The sequence below is a fragment of the Cucumis melo genome, chromosome 1 (assembly GCF_025177605.1).
Source record: "Cucumis melo cultivar AY chromosome 1, USDA_Cmelo_AY_1.0, whole genome shotgun sequence".
In the NCBI taxonomy this organism is placed as follows: Eukaryota; Viridiplantae; Streptophyta; class Magnoliopsida; order Cucurbitales; family Cucurbitaceae; genus Cucumis; species Cucumis melo.
This window is the reverse complement of record NC_066857.1, coordinates 2413181-2426417: the sequence shown is the minus strand read 5'-3', so window position 1 is coordinate 2426417 and position 13237 is coordinate 2413181. Positions and strand designations below refer to the sequence as shown.

Sequence of the window (13237 nt, the reverse complement as noted above, 5' to 3'; positions counted from 1 at the left end):
GTATGGTAACAATTTTATGATTTATTAGAAGTAGGACTTCTTCTTGCTTTAACAAAATAAGTTTTAAAAATTAGATTGATATAAAAAGAAGTATGAGAACATTTGATACACTTTTAATATAAAACGAAGTATAAATACACTTTGATATACTCGATACACTTTACACGCTAAAAAGTATCATATCTGTAAAATGAAAAAAATGTGTTCGACACATTTTAAATATCTTTATCTTTTGCTATAACTTTCTTTAAGAGTATAATACTACAAATTATAGAGATGGAAAAGAGGAAAACCATGTTTTAAGAAAACTATATGAGAAGTTTTCTATCGACAAAGTTATAGAAATTAGTATGAAGGATTTATGAAACTAAATAAAACGAAAAACTAATTAGAAACTCAACAATTTTATAGAATAGAATGTTTAGACCTAAATAATAAAGCTTGACACCAAATTTTAATGATTTTTTTTAAAAAAAATATTGAAAGTATAAAAGACTAATTATTTGTTATGAAAGTAAAAGAGACAAAGTATTTTTTAATCCATTTCTAAAGAAAAACCATGAAAAGTAATAAATTCATAAAATTTATTTTGGTTGAATAAGAAAATTTTCTAATATCATTTTTTTTATGTGTCCTCTTATGTTCATATTTTTATGATATCTAAATGATGATGATAACAATAACAATAATAACAATAACAACAACAACAACAACAATAATAATAATAATAATAATAATAATAATAATAATAATAATAATAATAATAATAATAATAATAATAATAATAATAATAATAATAATAATAATAATAATAATAATAATAATAATAATAATAATAATAATAATAATAATAATAATAATAATAATAATAATAATAATAATAATAATAATAATAATAATAATAATAATAATAATAATAATAATAATAATAATAATAATAATAATAATAATAATAATAATAATAATAATAATAATAATAATAATAATAATAATAATAATAATAATAATAATAATAATAATAATAATAATAATAATAATAATAATAATAATAATAATAATAATAATAATAATAATAATAATAATAATAATAATAATAATAATAATAATAATAATAATAATAATAATAATAATAATAATAATAATAATAATAATAATAATAATAATAATAATAATAATAATAATAATAATAATAATAATAATAATAATAATAATAATAATAATAATAATAATAATAATAATAATAATAATAATAATAATAATAATAATAATAATAATAATAATAATAATAATAATAATAATAATAATAATAATAATAATAATAATAATAATAATAATAATAATAATAATAATAATAATAATAATAATAATAATAATAATAATAATAATAATAATAATAATAATAATAATAATAATAATAATAATAATAATAATAATAATAATAATAATAATAATAATAATAATAATAATAATAATAATAATAATAATAATAATAATAATAATAATAATAATAATAATAATAATAATAATAATAATAATAATAATAATAATAATAATAATAATAATAATAATAATAATAATAATAATAATAATAATAATAATAATAATAATAATAATAATAATAATAATAATAATAATAATAATAATAATAATAATAATAATAATAATAATAATAATAATAATAATAATAATAATAATAATAATAATAATAATAATAATAATAATAATAATAATAATAATAATAATAATAATAATAATAATAATAATAATAATAATAATAATAATAATAATAATAATAATAATAATAATAATAATAATAATAATAATAATAATAATAATAATAATAATAATAATAATAATAATAATAATAATAATAATAATAATAATAATAATAATAATAATAATAATAATAATAATAATAATAATAATAATAATAATGGATCTCTCAAGATTTCAATATCATTTCCTTTTAATTTATTGAAGTGTGGTTTGAAAATGTTCAATAACAAATACTTTCTTGAATCGGTCAAAGCTTCTATGTGTCCTCTATGTTCAAAAATATAAATAAATATATCTTACCAATTTATAATTATTTCATTCAAAATCAACTCACAATTACATAAATAAATTAAAATTTTATTTTCTAAATGAGTAGACAAAAGGAAAATAGAAGACGAGAAGATCCAAATCTAAAAAACCATTACTATATGTTAATTTGATTCTAACATTTTTCCAATATATTATGTTAACTTTATCATTTTAAAATAAATGATCTCACTTGATTGGAAATGGGAAGAAAATGTCATCTGAATTAAATTCTAATCTTCAATTATTTTATTAATCCACTGTCCATCTTTAATTTTAACCTTGTCTTCAAAATTACAATAGCCTCTCTCATGAATTGTCAATAAATCAATAAATAAATAATAAGATTTTAAATTACAAACTTAATTCATTAACTTTGGTTATTTCTAATCTAACTTAATGCAAAATTGAATATCTGTTTAGTAAAGGTTTTATTCTTAATTAGTTTTTAACTTTTTTTAAAATCCACTTAATTTTCTAAAAATAAAAAACCAAAAACGAAATAGTTAATAACATAGTTTTAATAGTTTAAAGAAATTTGAATTTTTCTTAATAGTTTCAACTTTTCTTTATATTAAATGGAAAATGAAGAGGGAAGAATTATTCTTTTACCTTAGTTTGCTATGTCACAACTTTAATTTATTTTAAAGACATGGGTTAGGTGAAATTGGATTGTAAAGCTGATTATATTATGTATGAATTGTCACATTCCAATTCCATCCACAATTTTAATTAGTTGGTTTCTAAAAGGAATGACACATTACAACTCACTCTATATTAATTGCATATAATTTGAATAAGACTTTGCTTCATTTTTTGACTTTTTTTTTTCTTCTTTGTTCATGGGTAGCATTTTGGTCCACTTTAATGTGATTTTTGTATGCATGTTATATATATTATTTAATAATCTATAAAGTCTTTGCCTTAATCCCCAATCAATAATGAGAAATTATTCTTTCCATTTTTCCATAAAAACCTTTTCATCATTGTCTATACATTTGTATGTGTTATATGAATTATGTTTACTTTGACACGTTAAATTTTTTTCTACAATAAAAGCGTAGCTAAGAGGATTTGAACTACAACCTATTAAAAATACGATCTTAAAATTTTTATTCACCTATTAGTTTAAGCTTTTGAGTCAGTTTCGATAATTTAAGATAGTATCATTAATATCGATTTCTACTTACGTGGGGTTTTCTTTATATTTCAATCTCACAATTTAAGGGAAAGATGTTCACTTGTGAGGTCTGAGATTTTTAAACCTTATAAAACTAAGAATTAATAACTAATACAAATTTTACATTCCAATAAGTGCAAATAATAAGTTTAATTTATTTTCTCTCCACAGAAAACAAATGCAATTTTTTGGCTATTTATTGAGATTGAACTTTTAGTGATTCTCTAATACTGAGTTTGATAAAGTGACTTACTGGGTCGTGTAATGTTAAATAACTCAACTTCAATGGTGTTACAATTTTTTACAGTTATTGAAAAATGTTATGTTGTTCTTTTCCTCTCTTTTACGTTTATTCGAAAACTCTACAATACTTTTGGTAGCATAAAAACAAATTTTCTAATTTCTACATATTACATATTATCTTGAAGCTTCATAACTCAACCTATCTCAGTACTTCATTTTACAACTTAGTTTTTCATTTCTTTTTTTCATTTTTATTTTACTTTTAAAGCTAATGTTTTATACAGACACAAATATAAAGCTATGGTGTATGAACATTAAAATCCCAAAGTTAAGAGGAAAATTAGTTTCTAAAAAATTATTCCACCATTTTCTCCAACCCCTAACCATCCCTACATAACTAGAGTTGTTTTTTTTTACCATAACATGCAATGTTTTTTCCTCTAGAAAGTGAGATCCCGTTCTTCTTATATGAGTGTATGAAGTTTCATCTCAAAACTAATTACTAATGGATGGAGTAGCCTAACATATTTTATAAAGAGTGTGAATTCCTTTTGATTTTCACCGTGAGATTCTCAATAGTACTTTTTTTCAAGTTCATCAATCTTGATCATATCACAATTTTTTTTTTTCGATTTTAGAGTACGGATTTTGATACTATATTTGATAGAATAAAATTCTATCTCCAAATCAATTGGCAATTGAAGGAGTAGCTCAAACCATCTTATAATGTGTATGAATAGCATAACATAATTTTTTAGGCGCTCATAAATGTTTAAAATACTTAAATTGATATAAACTTAAACATATATGATATTAAACGATCAGGTAATTTTCTTTAGTACAAATGATAGATATAAGGGTTTTTGAACCATGATTCTCTTATGGTCTTCAACGTATACGATGACTAGTACTAGTTGAACTAAACTCATTATAGCTTTAAATAGATAACTTAACCCTTGTAAATTTAAGACACATGCATAAATTAAAGCTTTGGGATAATGCAATATTTCAACTTTATAATAATAATCCAAATTCACCCCATCTTGGATATAATTATATGAAGACCATTCATTTTGTCCCTACATAATTTTCTTTCTAAATGCCCCTTTCTTTGATACTTAATTTGTTTTCTTGTGCATGAAAGAAGTCAACACAAGATAACACCCAATTAAAACCTCTCATTCTCTCTCTCTGATCTCTCCAAAGTTCCTTCTTTTCTTTCTTGTGTTGATCATTCTCTAATCTCTAATAAAATATTTGTTATCTTATTTTTAAAAGTATATAAATTAAATGTGGATCGACATTGATTCAACATCTTTTGTGATAGGATTTTGAGAAAATGTCAATAAACAATATATAATTTTGGTACATTTGTGAAAGTTTTCTTAAATTTGAAGTTATTGTGATATTATATTACGATGAAAGCTTTGAAATTATATACGAAAATATCGAAATTTCAAGTAAAGATAAATGTTCTCTCTATTCAAATAAAGACGTCAGTATTCAATTTTCATGTAAAAGATGATATGCATTTTAATGCTAAACTATGCTTAGACTTATAACATACACACATATATACATAAGTTAATATGTTTACTAATTATGTTACATTTACAATAATATATAATTAGGTAATATTATTCCTCATATTTCAAGTAAGAAGACGAATGACTTGCACACAAACTTAAGTTTTTGGATCAATCGACGATTTAAGATTGAAAAAAAAAATCATAATTTTTTTCTAGCTATTTTGATTTTAAAAATACTAAGAGAGGGTTATTGACTTCTTAAGTTTCAATTTTAATTAATCAATACATTCTGACACTAATAAATATATTTATCACATTAGCTAGTCTTTTAGTACACACATTTGGATAGGATAATCGATTTAAACTTCTATCAACTAATTTTTAAATTATGTACACATTGATTCGTAAACATTTGACGTGGGAAATAATGATAGAATTAAAGAGATGGTTGAGATAAAGAGTGGAGTTGCTTTTATAACTTGTCGTAGAGTTATAAAGAGTTAATAAATTATAGAATTGATATTATACAAACTCTCTGTAGCCAAATAAGGCATGGAGTTAGTTAAACACTCTACTCCGATGGATCTTGTTTTGCCTAATTTGGTCACATAGGCCATGCCCAACAATCTAACTTAGGGTAGTACATTGAAATGATATATGGCTATCTAATATTTAATTTATGCACTTATTTATCTATTTTGTACAATAAATATTTATTATAATCTATTGATAATTTTAGTTGTTATATATTTTGTTTCTTCTTTTGGATCACGACTTAGATAGGCTTGTGTATAATTTGTAGATTTATTATTCATCATTACTTTAACATGTAGAAACTATATTTATAAAAATGTAAATAGTGTATGGAATGCTGAGTTATGTCAAAGTCCAAAGGTGTGTGGTTCACTATAATTTAAATTAAGTGTTTGTGAAACTTGTTGTCTAATTTCACTAAAGGATACTTAATTATTTAATTTATATTGATTTAGCTTATAAGTAATTAAGTTTAGACTACCTTAAGCATAACTCAAGTGCAGTTAAAAAGAACTTAAAGACTATACTTTTTATTATAGATGAGTTGAAAGATGTGTGTATAGGGTTTAATTGTTTATATAAAAAAAACAAAGTCATATCGTTACCAAACAAGTAAACAAAAGAATATAATACAATACAAAAGAATTTATAAATATAGCGAAATTTAGATCCAACTTTAAGAGTTTATCAATAATAAATATGTAGAAGTGTTTAAGTGATATGAATCCATCTTTTGCTACAATTTTTAAAAAAATATTGCTATAAGTAGTTCTAAAAGTGCTGCTCACGACAATAATTCTCCATTTACTTTAGGTTATTTGAAATATACTTTTGAGTTGACAAATACATAGTTAGGTTTCTGCATGATTGGGCAAATAGGGTTCTCTTTGTTAAAGGAAGAAAAGAAAAGTCAAGACTCCAACTTGGTTTGTTTGACTTGATGATATATACTATACTCATAGTTTTTCACTTCCAAAGATTCTGCTATTTTCCCTCACAACCAAACAAATTTTATGAAGTGGAGAACCGCGTTTTTATTAGCAGCAAACTTTGAATTTTTATACCCTTTTACAAATCCCACCATTATCTCTCTCTCTCTCTCTCACATGCACACACAATATTATATATTCTTTCTTTAAAATAATAGTTATGTATAATACGATAATAATAATTTGAATACTGCTGCTGATCTATATAAATACATCGAACTCTCAGACCAAATAATCCTCACACTCTAACCTTCTTCTTCTCATATTGTTCTTTGTTCTTCAGCTTTGTTTTCTGATGGCGTCTATTATTTCTCATCTTTTCATTGTTCTTTCTCTTTTAGCTTTTTCGGCCAATGGTCAACTCTCCTCTGGTTTCTACTCGAAAAGTTGTCCTAGACTTGAATCTATTGTTCGTGCTGGTATGACTAAAGCTGTTAACAAAGAAAAACGTATGGGAGCTTCGATCCTTCGCTTGTTCTTCCACGATTGCTTCGTTAATGTACGAGGATAAAACCCTATTTCTTTGTGTGGATGTGGTTCTGTTTTTGTATGAGTTCGTTTTGAATAGTGAATTTCAAGTGATTTTGGATGGTGAAGACAAGATTTTGTTTATATTTTTCAAGTCAATGTGTAGTTCTGTTGTTTTCTTTTTTTAAAAAAAAAAATCTTTCTTATTATAGTTTGATTCTTTTTTAAAAAAATAATTTGAATTTTTAGTTAAACATTGTTGGGAAGTATTTTTTTAAAAAAAAACATATACAATTTCTTAAACTTTAAATTTGGGCTTGGATATAAAAATATTGATAGCAAGTATATAAAAAATATGAAACCGTAAAAATAGAACATTTAACAAAATATTTAAACTTTATATTAATAAATTTTGTTTTTTATTGGTTTTGTTCGGTAAATAATTTGTCATTTCTTTTTTCAGTTTTTGAAAATTTACTATAAACATATAAGTGGAAAAGTACTATTTTAAAATTTAATTTTTAAAATAAAAAATAAATAACAGATTAAGTATTAACAAATAAGATTATATATAAAAATAGCTTAATTTAATCAGACAAAAAGTGTATTGATTCCTAATATCTTTTTCTAATACAGGGTTGTGATGGTTCTATATTGCTCGATGACACTCCAACAGTTAGGGGTGAAAAAAATGCATTTCCAAATAGGAACTCTGCTAGAGGGTTCGAAGTAATTGATGACATTAAAACTCAAGTTGAAGCTGCTTGCAATGCAACAGTTTCATGTGCTGATATTCTTGCTTTGGCCACTCGTGATGGGGTCGTTTTGGTACTATTCATCCTTAATTATCTTTTAATTTTTAACTTACTCCTTTTTAATATATATATATATATATATATATATATATATATATATATATATATAGTATATGTATAGTTGTATTGTTATTGTAGAACCCTGTTATGAAAGATAAGATTAAGACTAATTTTTTTTATTAAATATATGTTTTTTACCATTAAATTGTAAAAAATATTTTTAATAAAAATTAGTTATACATATTTTGAAACGTTTAATGTATTGTTGACCTTTTCCTTATTATTTTTCATGCAATATATGGATAGAATAAGATTACATAATACCATTTTGTACATTCTACAAAGGAGAAGGAAAGAAGCAATTGTGTATAATTTTATCAATAATGCCCGAAAAAGACCATTTATTATAAACAATGATGTTTGTAGTTCTTTTAAAAAGACATTTCGAACAATTCACAATTAACCGTTTTTTATCCATCTTAAAAATTTTAATTTGTAGCTTGGAGGACCAAGTTGGGTTGTACCACTTGGTCGAAGGGACTCGAGGACAGCGAGCGAGACTGGAGCAAACAACAACCTTCCAGGACCATCGTCCGACCTCTCAACACTAATATCAATGTTTGCCGCTCAAGGTTTCAACGCCCGTGAAATGACAACCCTCTCGGGTGCTCACACCATAGGCGTGGGCCAATGTCAATTCTTCCGAACTCGCATCTATAACGAAACCAACATCGATGGCACCTTTGCCGCCCAACGACGAGTCAATTGCCCATTTAACGGTGGTGACAGCAACTTAGCCCCTCTTGACTCAACTAATACCATGTTTGACAACAGATATTATGTTGACTTAACTAATAAGCGCGGTCTGTTTCATTCTGACCAAGAACTCTTCAATGGTGGTTCACAAGATGCGTTGGTTCGGACCTATAGTACAAATCCCAATATGTTTAAATCGGATTTTGTAAAGGCAATGATCAAGATGGGGAATCTTAGTCCTGCAAGTGGAACAGCCACTGAGATTAGAAAAAATTGTAGGGTAGTGAATTAATTAATCTTAAATAAATTATTAATTAAAGAGTAAGATCATATATATATATATATATATAATAGTTAATTGATTACAAAATAAGAAAGATGCTTTTTACAAAGAAAAATAGGACAAAAGTTTACTTATTTTGAGTTACTTTCTTGGTTTCTTTCGTGTTGTAGAATATTTCTCTACCAATTGAAGGATTAAATGTCAAAGTAATGAAATCTAATTTTGTTTTATAGCCCTCGACTCATTCATCCCTCTTCAATTATATATTGGAATCACCCCTTTAATTTCATTATTATTTTTTCATTTTTTTTTGCTTAGGACCCCTAATTAAAATTAATTATTTTGACGTATACGGTACAAATACCAAATTTTCTTGTATGAAGTACATACACAATATACGTACATATGTGAGCGAGTCAATCTCGATTATAATCGCACTATAATTATATTTTTAATCAAAGGTAACATAATAAAATGTATTAGTAAACTCTCGTTATGGATATAGATCATTATATACAAATTTTTCCTAACATGTTGAAATTGTATACTTATTGCTCCCTCACAATCTTACTAATAAGAGATTGGATAATACATTAGGGTGTAGTAAGGTTATGCTAATTTTGAAATAAAAGTACATAACCAGAATACATTCAGTACTTGAATAAAAAAAAAAAAAAGAACGACTTTTAATGTATAACTTATAAATAAGAAGTATATTTTTAATTAAGGTGACATAACGAGGGGTTATTCAAAAAAACCGATAACCTGAAAAATCCAATCAACCCTAAACTCAATTCGTACTGTTTAGGTTCAATTATTAACTCATTTGGATTGAGTTGGAGATAAAAAAAAATGAAAATTTTATGGGTTGGTTTGACTCGTCGATTCATAAAAAGCTACTAAACCAACTCAAACCAACCAAAACTTATTATTAATTTTTAAATATATGTTTCTTATTTAAGGTGCTATTGTATATACATATATTTACGAGATATTTTTAAAAACAACAAAATATTGAAACTATTTACAAAATATAATAGAATCCATCAAACTTTCTATAATTCTTTTAAGTTTTTTTTGTTTTAGTGGGTAAATAGTTTTCTTTTTCTATCCATAATAATTCCTCCTATTTTATCATAATTTTATGAGATAATTTATTCTCCAACACATAAAACTAGTTTTTTAGACTTTGGGAAAGAACTTTTTAAATAGAGATTAAGGTGTTAATCTTAATTCTATAAAATAATTAAATAACAATTTTACATTGCTAACATTTGGCTTAATTTTATAACAAAAGTTTAAATAAGTAATCCGACTAATCCAAATCAACCCAACACAAATTTTTCATGATTGGATTGATCGGTTAGATTCATTATCATAAGATTATTTAGGTCGAAGAAATATACAATCCAAATAATTGAGTTATGTCAGAACCCAAACTAATCCAACCTACAAGCAACAGAACGGGCCGTGGACTAGCATATTTTCACAATTCGCCTCTCGGCTGCTTCAACAAAAATTCTTTACATGCCTTTTAAAGTTGCTGTTGCTGATGAATCTAATTTGACAACTTTAACACTTCCTGTAATCTTTTGTATATTCTAGGCGGAAAATGTATGTTTACACTTTTAAACTTGCTCAAACACTTTTAATTGTCGTAAATATATCAATTTACACGAATTCTCAATTAATTAACTTAGGTTTAGCTAAATGTTGTGTGATCAACATTATAGTTCTATTGATTAAACTTCTAACTTTTATAAATGAATCACAATTTAGATTAATATTGACTAAGATTTATTTTGAAAATTAACTGAGAGTTAGTTCTTTAAGGTCTTCGTCTTGGTGTTGGTGTGGACTATTTATCATTGTGCGTTCGGAAAAGAGTTGTTAGTCTTGGTTAGATTCCCTGCTAGAAAAAGTTGTGCTTATATTATGCAAATAGATCGATTTACGTTATGGTTGATGATTTGCTCTACAATGATTGGGACTTAAATTGGATGACTACTCAAGTTCGATTTTTTATGCAAATAGATACATATATGTTTATGTTATGGTTGATGATTCTTCAGTCCAAACAGTGCTTAAACAGCTCCTCATTTTACTATAATTCCCTAAACCTCTAAATAATTCCTAAAATAACATAATTTTGGGGTTTAAGCAATCCTTAATTCTTTAAATTGTTTCAAACAAGCCCAAAACCAACTTTTAAATCTTCCAATTTTATTCTAACTTCTATTTTTCGAGTTAAGGTAAAGCTTCAAATTAATTAAACAAACAAAATTGAAAAAAAAAATAATTATAAAAAAAAAAATCTTTTAATGACGGGCAAAAGGTATCATACATCATCTTCTTCCTTCAGCCCACCTAATTTTCCGCAAGTGTCTCTATTCTACAGCAGCTTCTTTCAAGATGTTAAGCTTTGATTTCATCCAATCCAATCTCAAAAAGTTTCTTCCACAAAAATCATTAACTACCTTTAAATTAAATTACCCAATAGGTTAGAGTTCACAAATTACGTCCTACAATCCCAAATTTCAGAAAATCTAATTGCTCTGTTAAACCAAAAGAAAAAAAAGAACCTGCCTAAGCTTATGTTTTCTTCAAATTTGATGGCCTTCCTGAACTTTTTTCCTTCTTCGGTAGCCCTCGAGGTCCTTTCCTACTCGGTTCTCTTCAACTTTTGTGAAGAAAGTTGTTCAATTTCTCGAGAGAAATTCTCCACGAATACACACCCTGTACAGCCTTTAATTCATATCAAATTATATTCACCGCATCTTATACGGATTACTAACCATATTATTAGATTCTTTGTGTTTAACCTAATATGAGTTTTATTGATGTAAAGAAAGTCTTACTATAGGTGTAAATTCAAACCTCGTTATTGTGTGTAAGAACATGATTAAGAGAGAGAATTCTTCCATAGATACTTGTAAAACATTAAAAACTTTTTCATGTATTTTTTAATACAATTGGAGTGAGAGATTCACACCATAAGTCGCTTAATAACTGGGTGATGATTTTAACTACGCAAGTTTTATTTATTGTTTATTGTAATATGATAAGTAGGAATTTGAAGATTTGAATTTTTTATTTAGCCATATGATATTTAAGGTCAAGAACAGAAAAATATATTTTTAGCTAAGAGTATACAAAATATCTTTAAACATTGAAGTATAGTACTCTTATTAGTATGATTATAAAATTGGTAGAACACAAATTTTGTCATTTATTTATAATATCATTCACAGAAGTAGGAAAAAAAAAAAGAAAAAGTACAGTTACCATAAGATGTAAGAAAAGTGGTGTTATCTGACAGTTGAAGCCACGGTATGAGCCCAGAATTTGAGATGATGTTTAATATCCATTTCAGTTGCTCCTAAACTTGGAACTCTCCATTTCATCAAAACCATTTTTTCATTTTCTTCTTCAATTGCTTCCCAAGCTTCAGATAAATATGGCCTTCTTAAAACCCCATTTTCGTTCCTTTTTTCTTCTGTTATTTGGGGCCCTAATCTGTGTAACCCTGGAATTATTGAACCCAAATTTGAATCATTTTTATCTTCTTCACTAAACACAAACCCCAAATCCATAAATCCTTTCAATTCTTCAAATTCCAAGTCTGATAAACTCTTACTCAGCCCTTTCCGCTTTTTCTTTCTTCTGATTTTGTTTTCATTCCCTTCCAACTTCTTCATCTCCTTCTTCGTCGCTTTTCCTTCTCCGCTTCCCCCAAATTCCGTTACCTGACCCGAAAGAACGGTTTCCAGCTTTTGGTTGGAGTTGAGGGTGGTTACGGGTGGTGGGAAATCCTTGGAGTTTAGAAGATACTCGCTTTGAGATCTCATCTTCATCACAGGACTACCTTGAAAGCAGGTTTTTAAAAGAGGTTTTCTGGGGAATATTGCTTGTTGAAACCAGAAGAGATCAAAAAGTGGGAGGATTTCTTCGGCTGCCATTGTTGTGTTGGTGAGAGAAAATTCGAGTTTGTAAACAGTTATATAGATAAGGAAGAAGAAACTAGAAAAAGATGATTTAATGATTAAAACACATAATCATTTAAATACCACTTTTAGTTTCTTTATCTTTTATTTTTTTAGTCTGATTTATTTTAATTATTATAATTTCAAAATATTCATTTCTTTTTCCTACTTTCATTCTAAGAAGCCTCTTTGTTTTTTCGGGTCGAAATCATAGATACATCAAACTATAGATATAAAAAATTATATATGTTCTGCATCTTTAGATTACCATGTTTGTCCTATAAAAATATTTTTACAAATATCTAAGAATATTTTGATTTTGTTTCGTAGAATTTTTCCTTTACAATATCTTAAATTTGCATGATGTTCTAAATT

General features: G+C 25.1%; 2 protein-coding genes across 3 annotated transcripts; one reads left to right on the top strand and one right to left on the bottom strand.

Annotated features, from left to right (window-relative positions):
• Positions 1-6793: 6793 nt before the first annotated feature.
• Positions 6794-9123, top strand: LOC103495496 (peroxidase P7-like). The gene is made up of 3 exons (XM_008457075.2): positions 6794-7056; positions 7662-7853; positions 8340-9123. The coding sequence occupies exons 1-3, from the start codon at positions 6853-6855 to the stop codon at positions 8886-8888; spliced, it is 945 nt and encodes a 314-aa protein (XP_008455297.1). The 5' UTR covers positions 6794-6852; the 3' UTR covers positions 8889-9123.
• A 2055-nt stretch (positions 9124-11178) lies between these two features.
• Positions 11179-12911, bottom strand: LOC103495495 (uncharacterized). Of its 2 annotated transcripts, none has more exons than XM_008457073.3 (2): positions 12165-12911; positions 11179-11624 (listed from the first exon to the last, which is right to left on the bottom strand). In XM_008457073.3, the coding sequence occupies exon 1, from the start codon at positions 12836-12838 to the stop codon at positions 12188-12190; it is 651 nt and encodes a 216-aa protein (XP_008455295.1). In that variant the 5' UTR covers positions 12839-12911; the 3' UTR covers positions 11179-11624; positions 12165-12187. The 2 variants fall into 2 exon arrangements, with proteins under 2 accessions (XP_008455295.1, XP_008455296.1); XM_008457074.3 differs by having other exon boundaries at positions 11179-11615.
• Between the last annotated feature and the right edge of the window lie 326 nt (positions 12912-13237).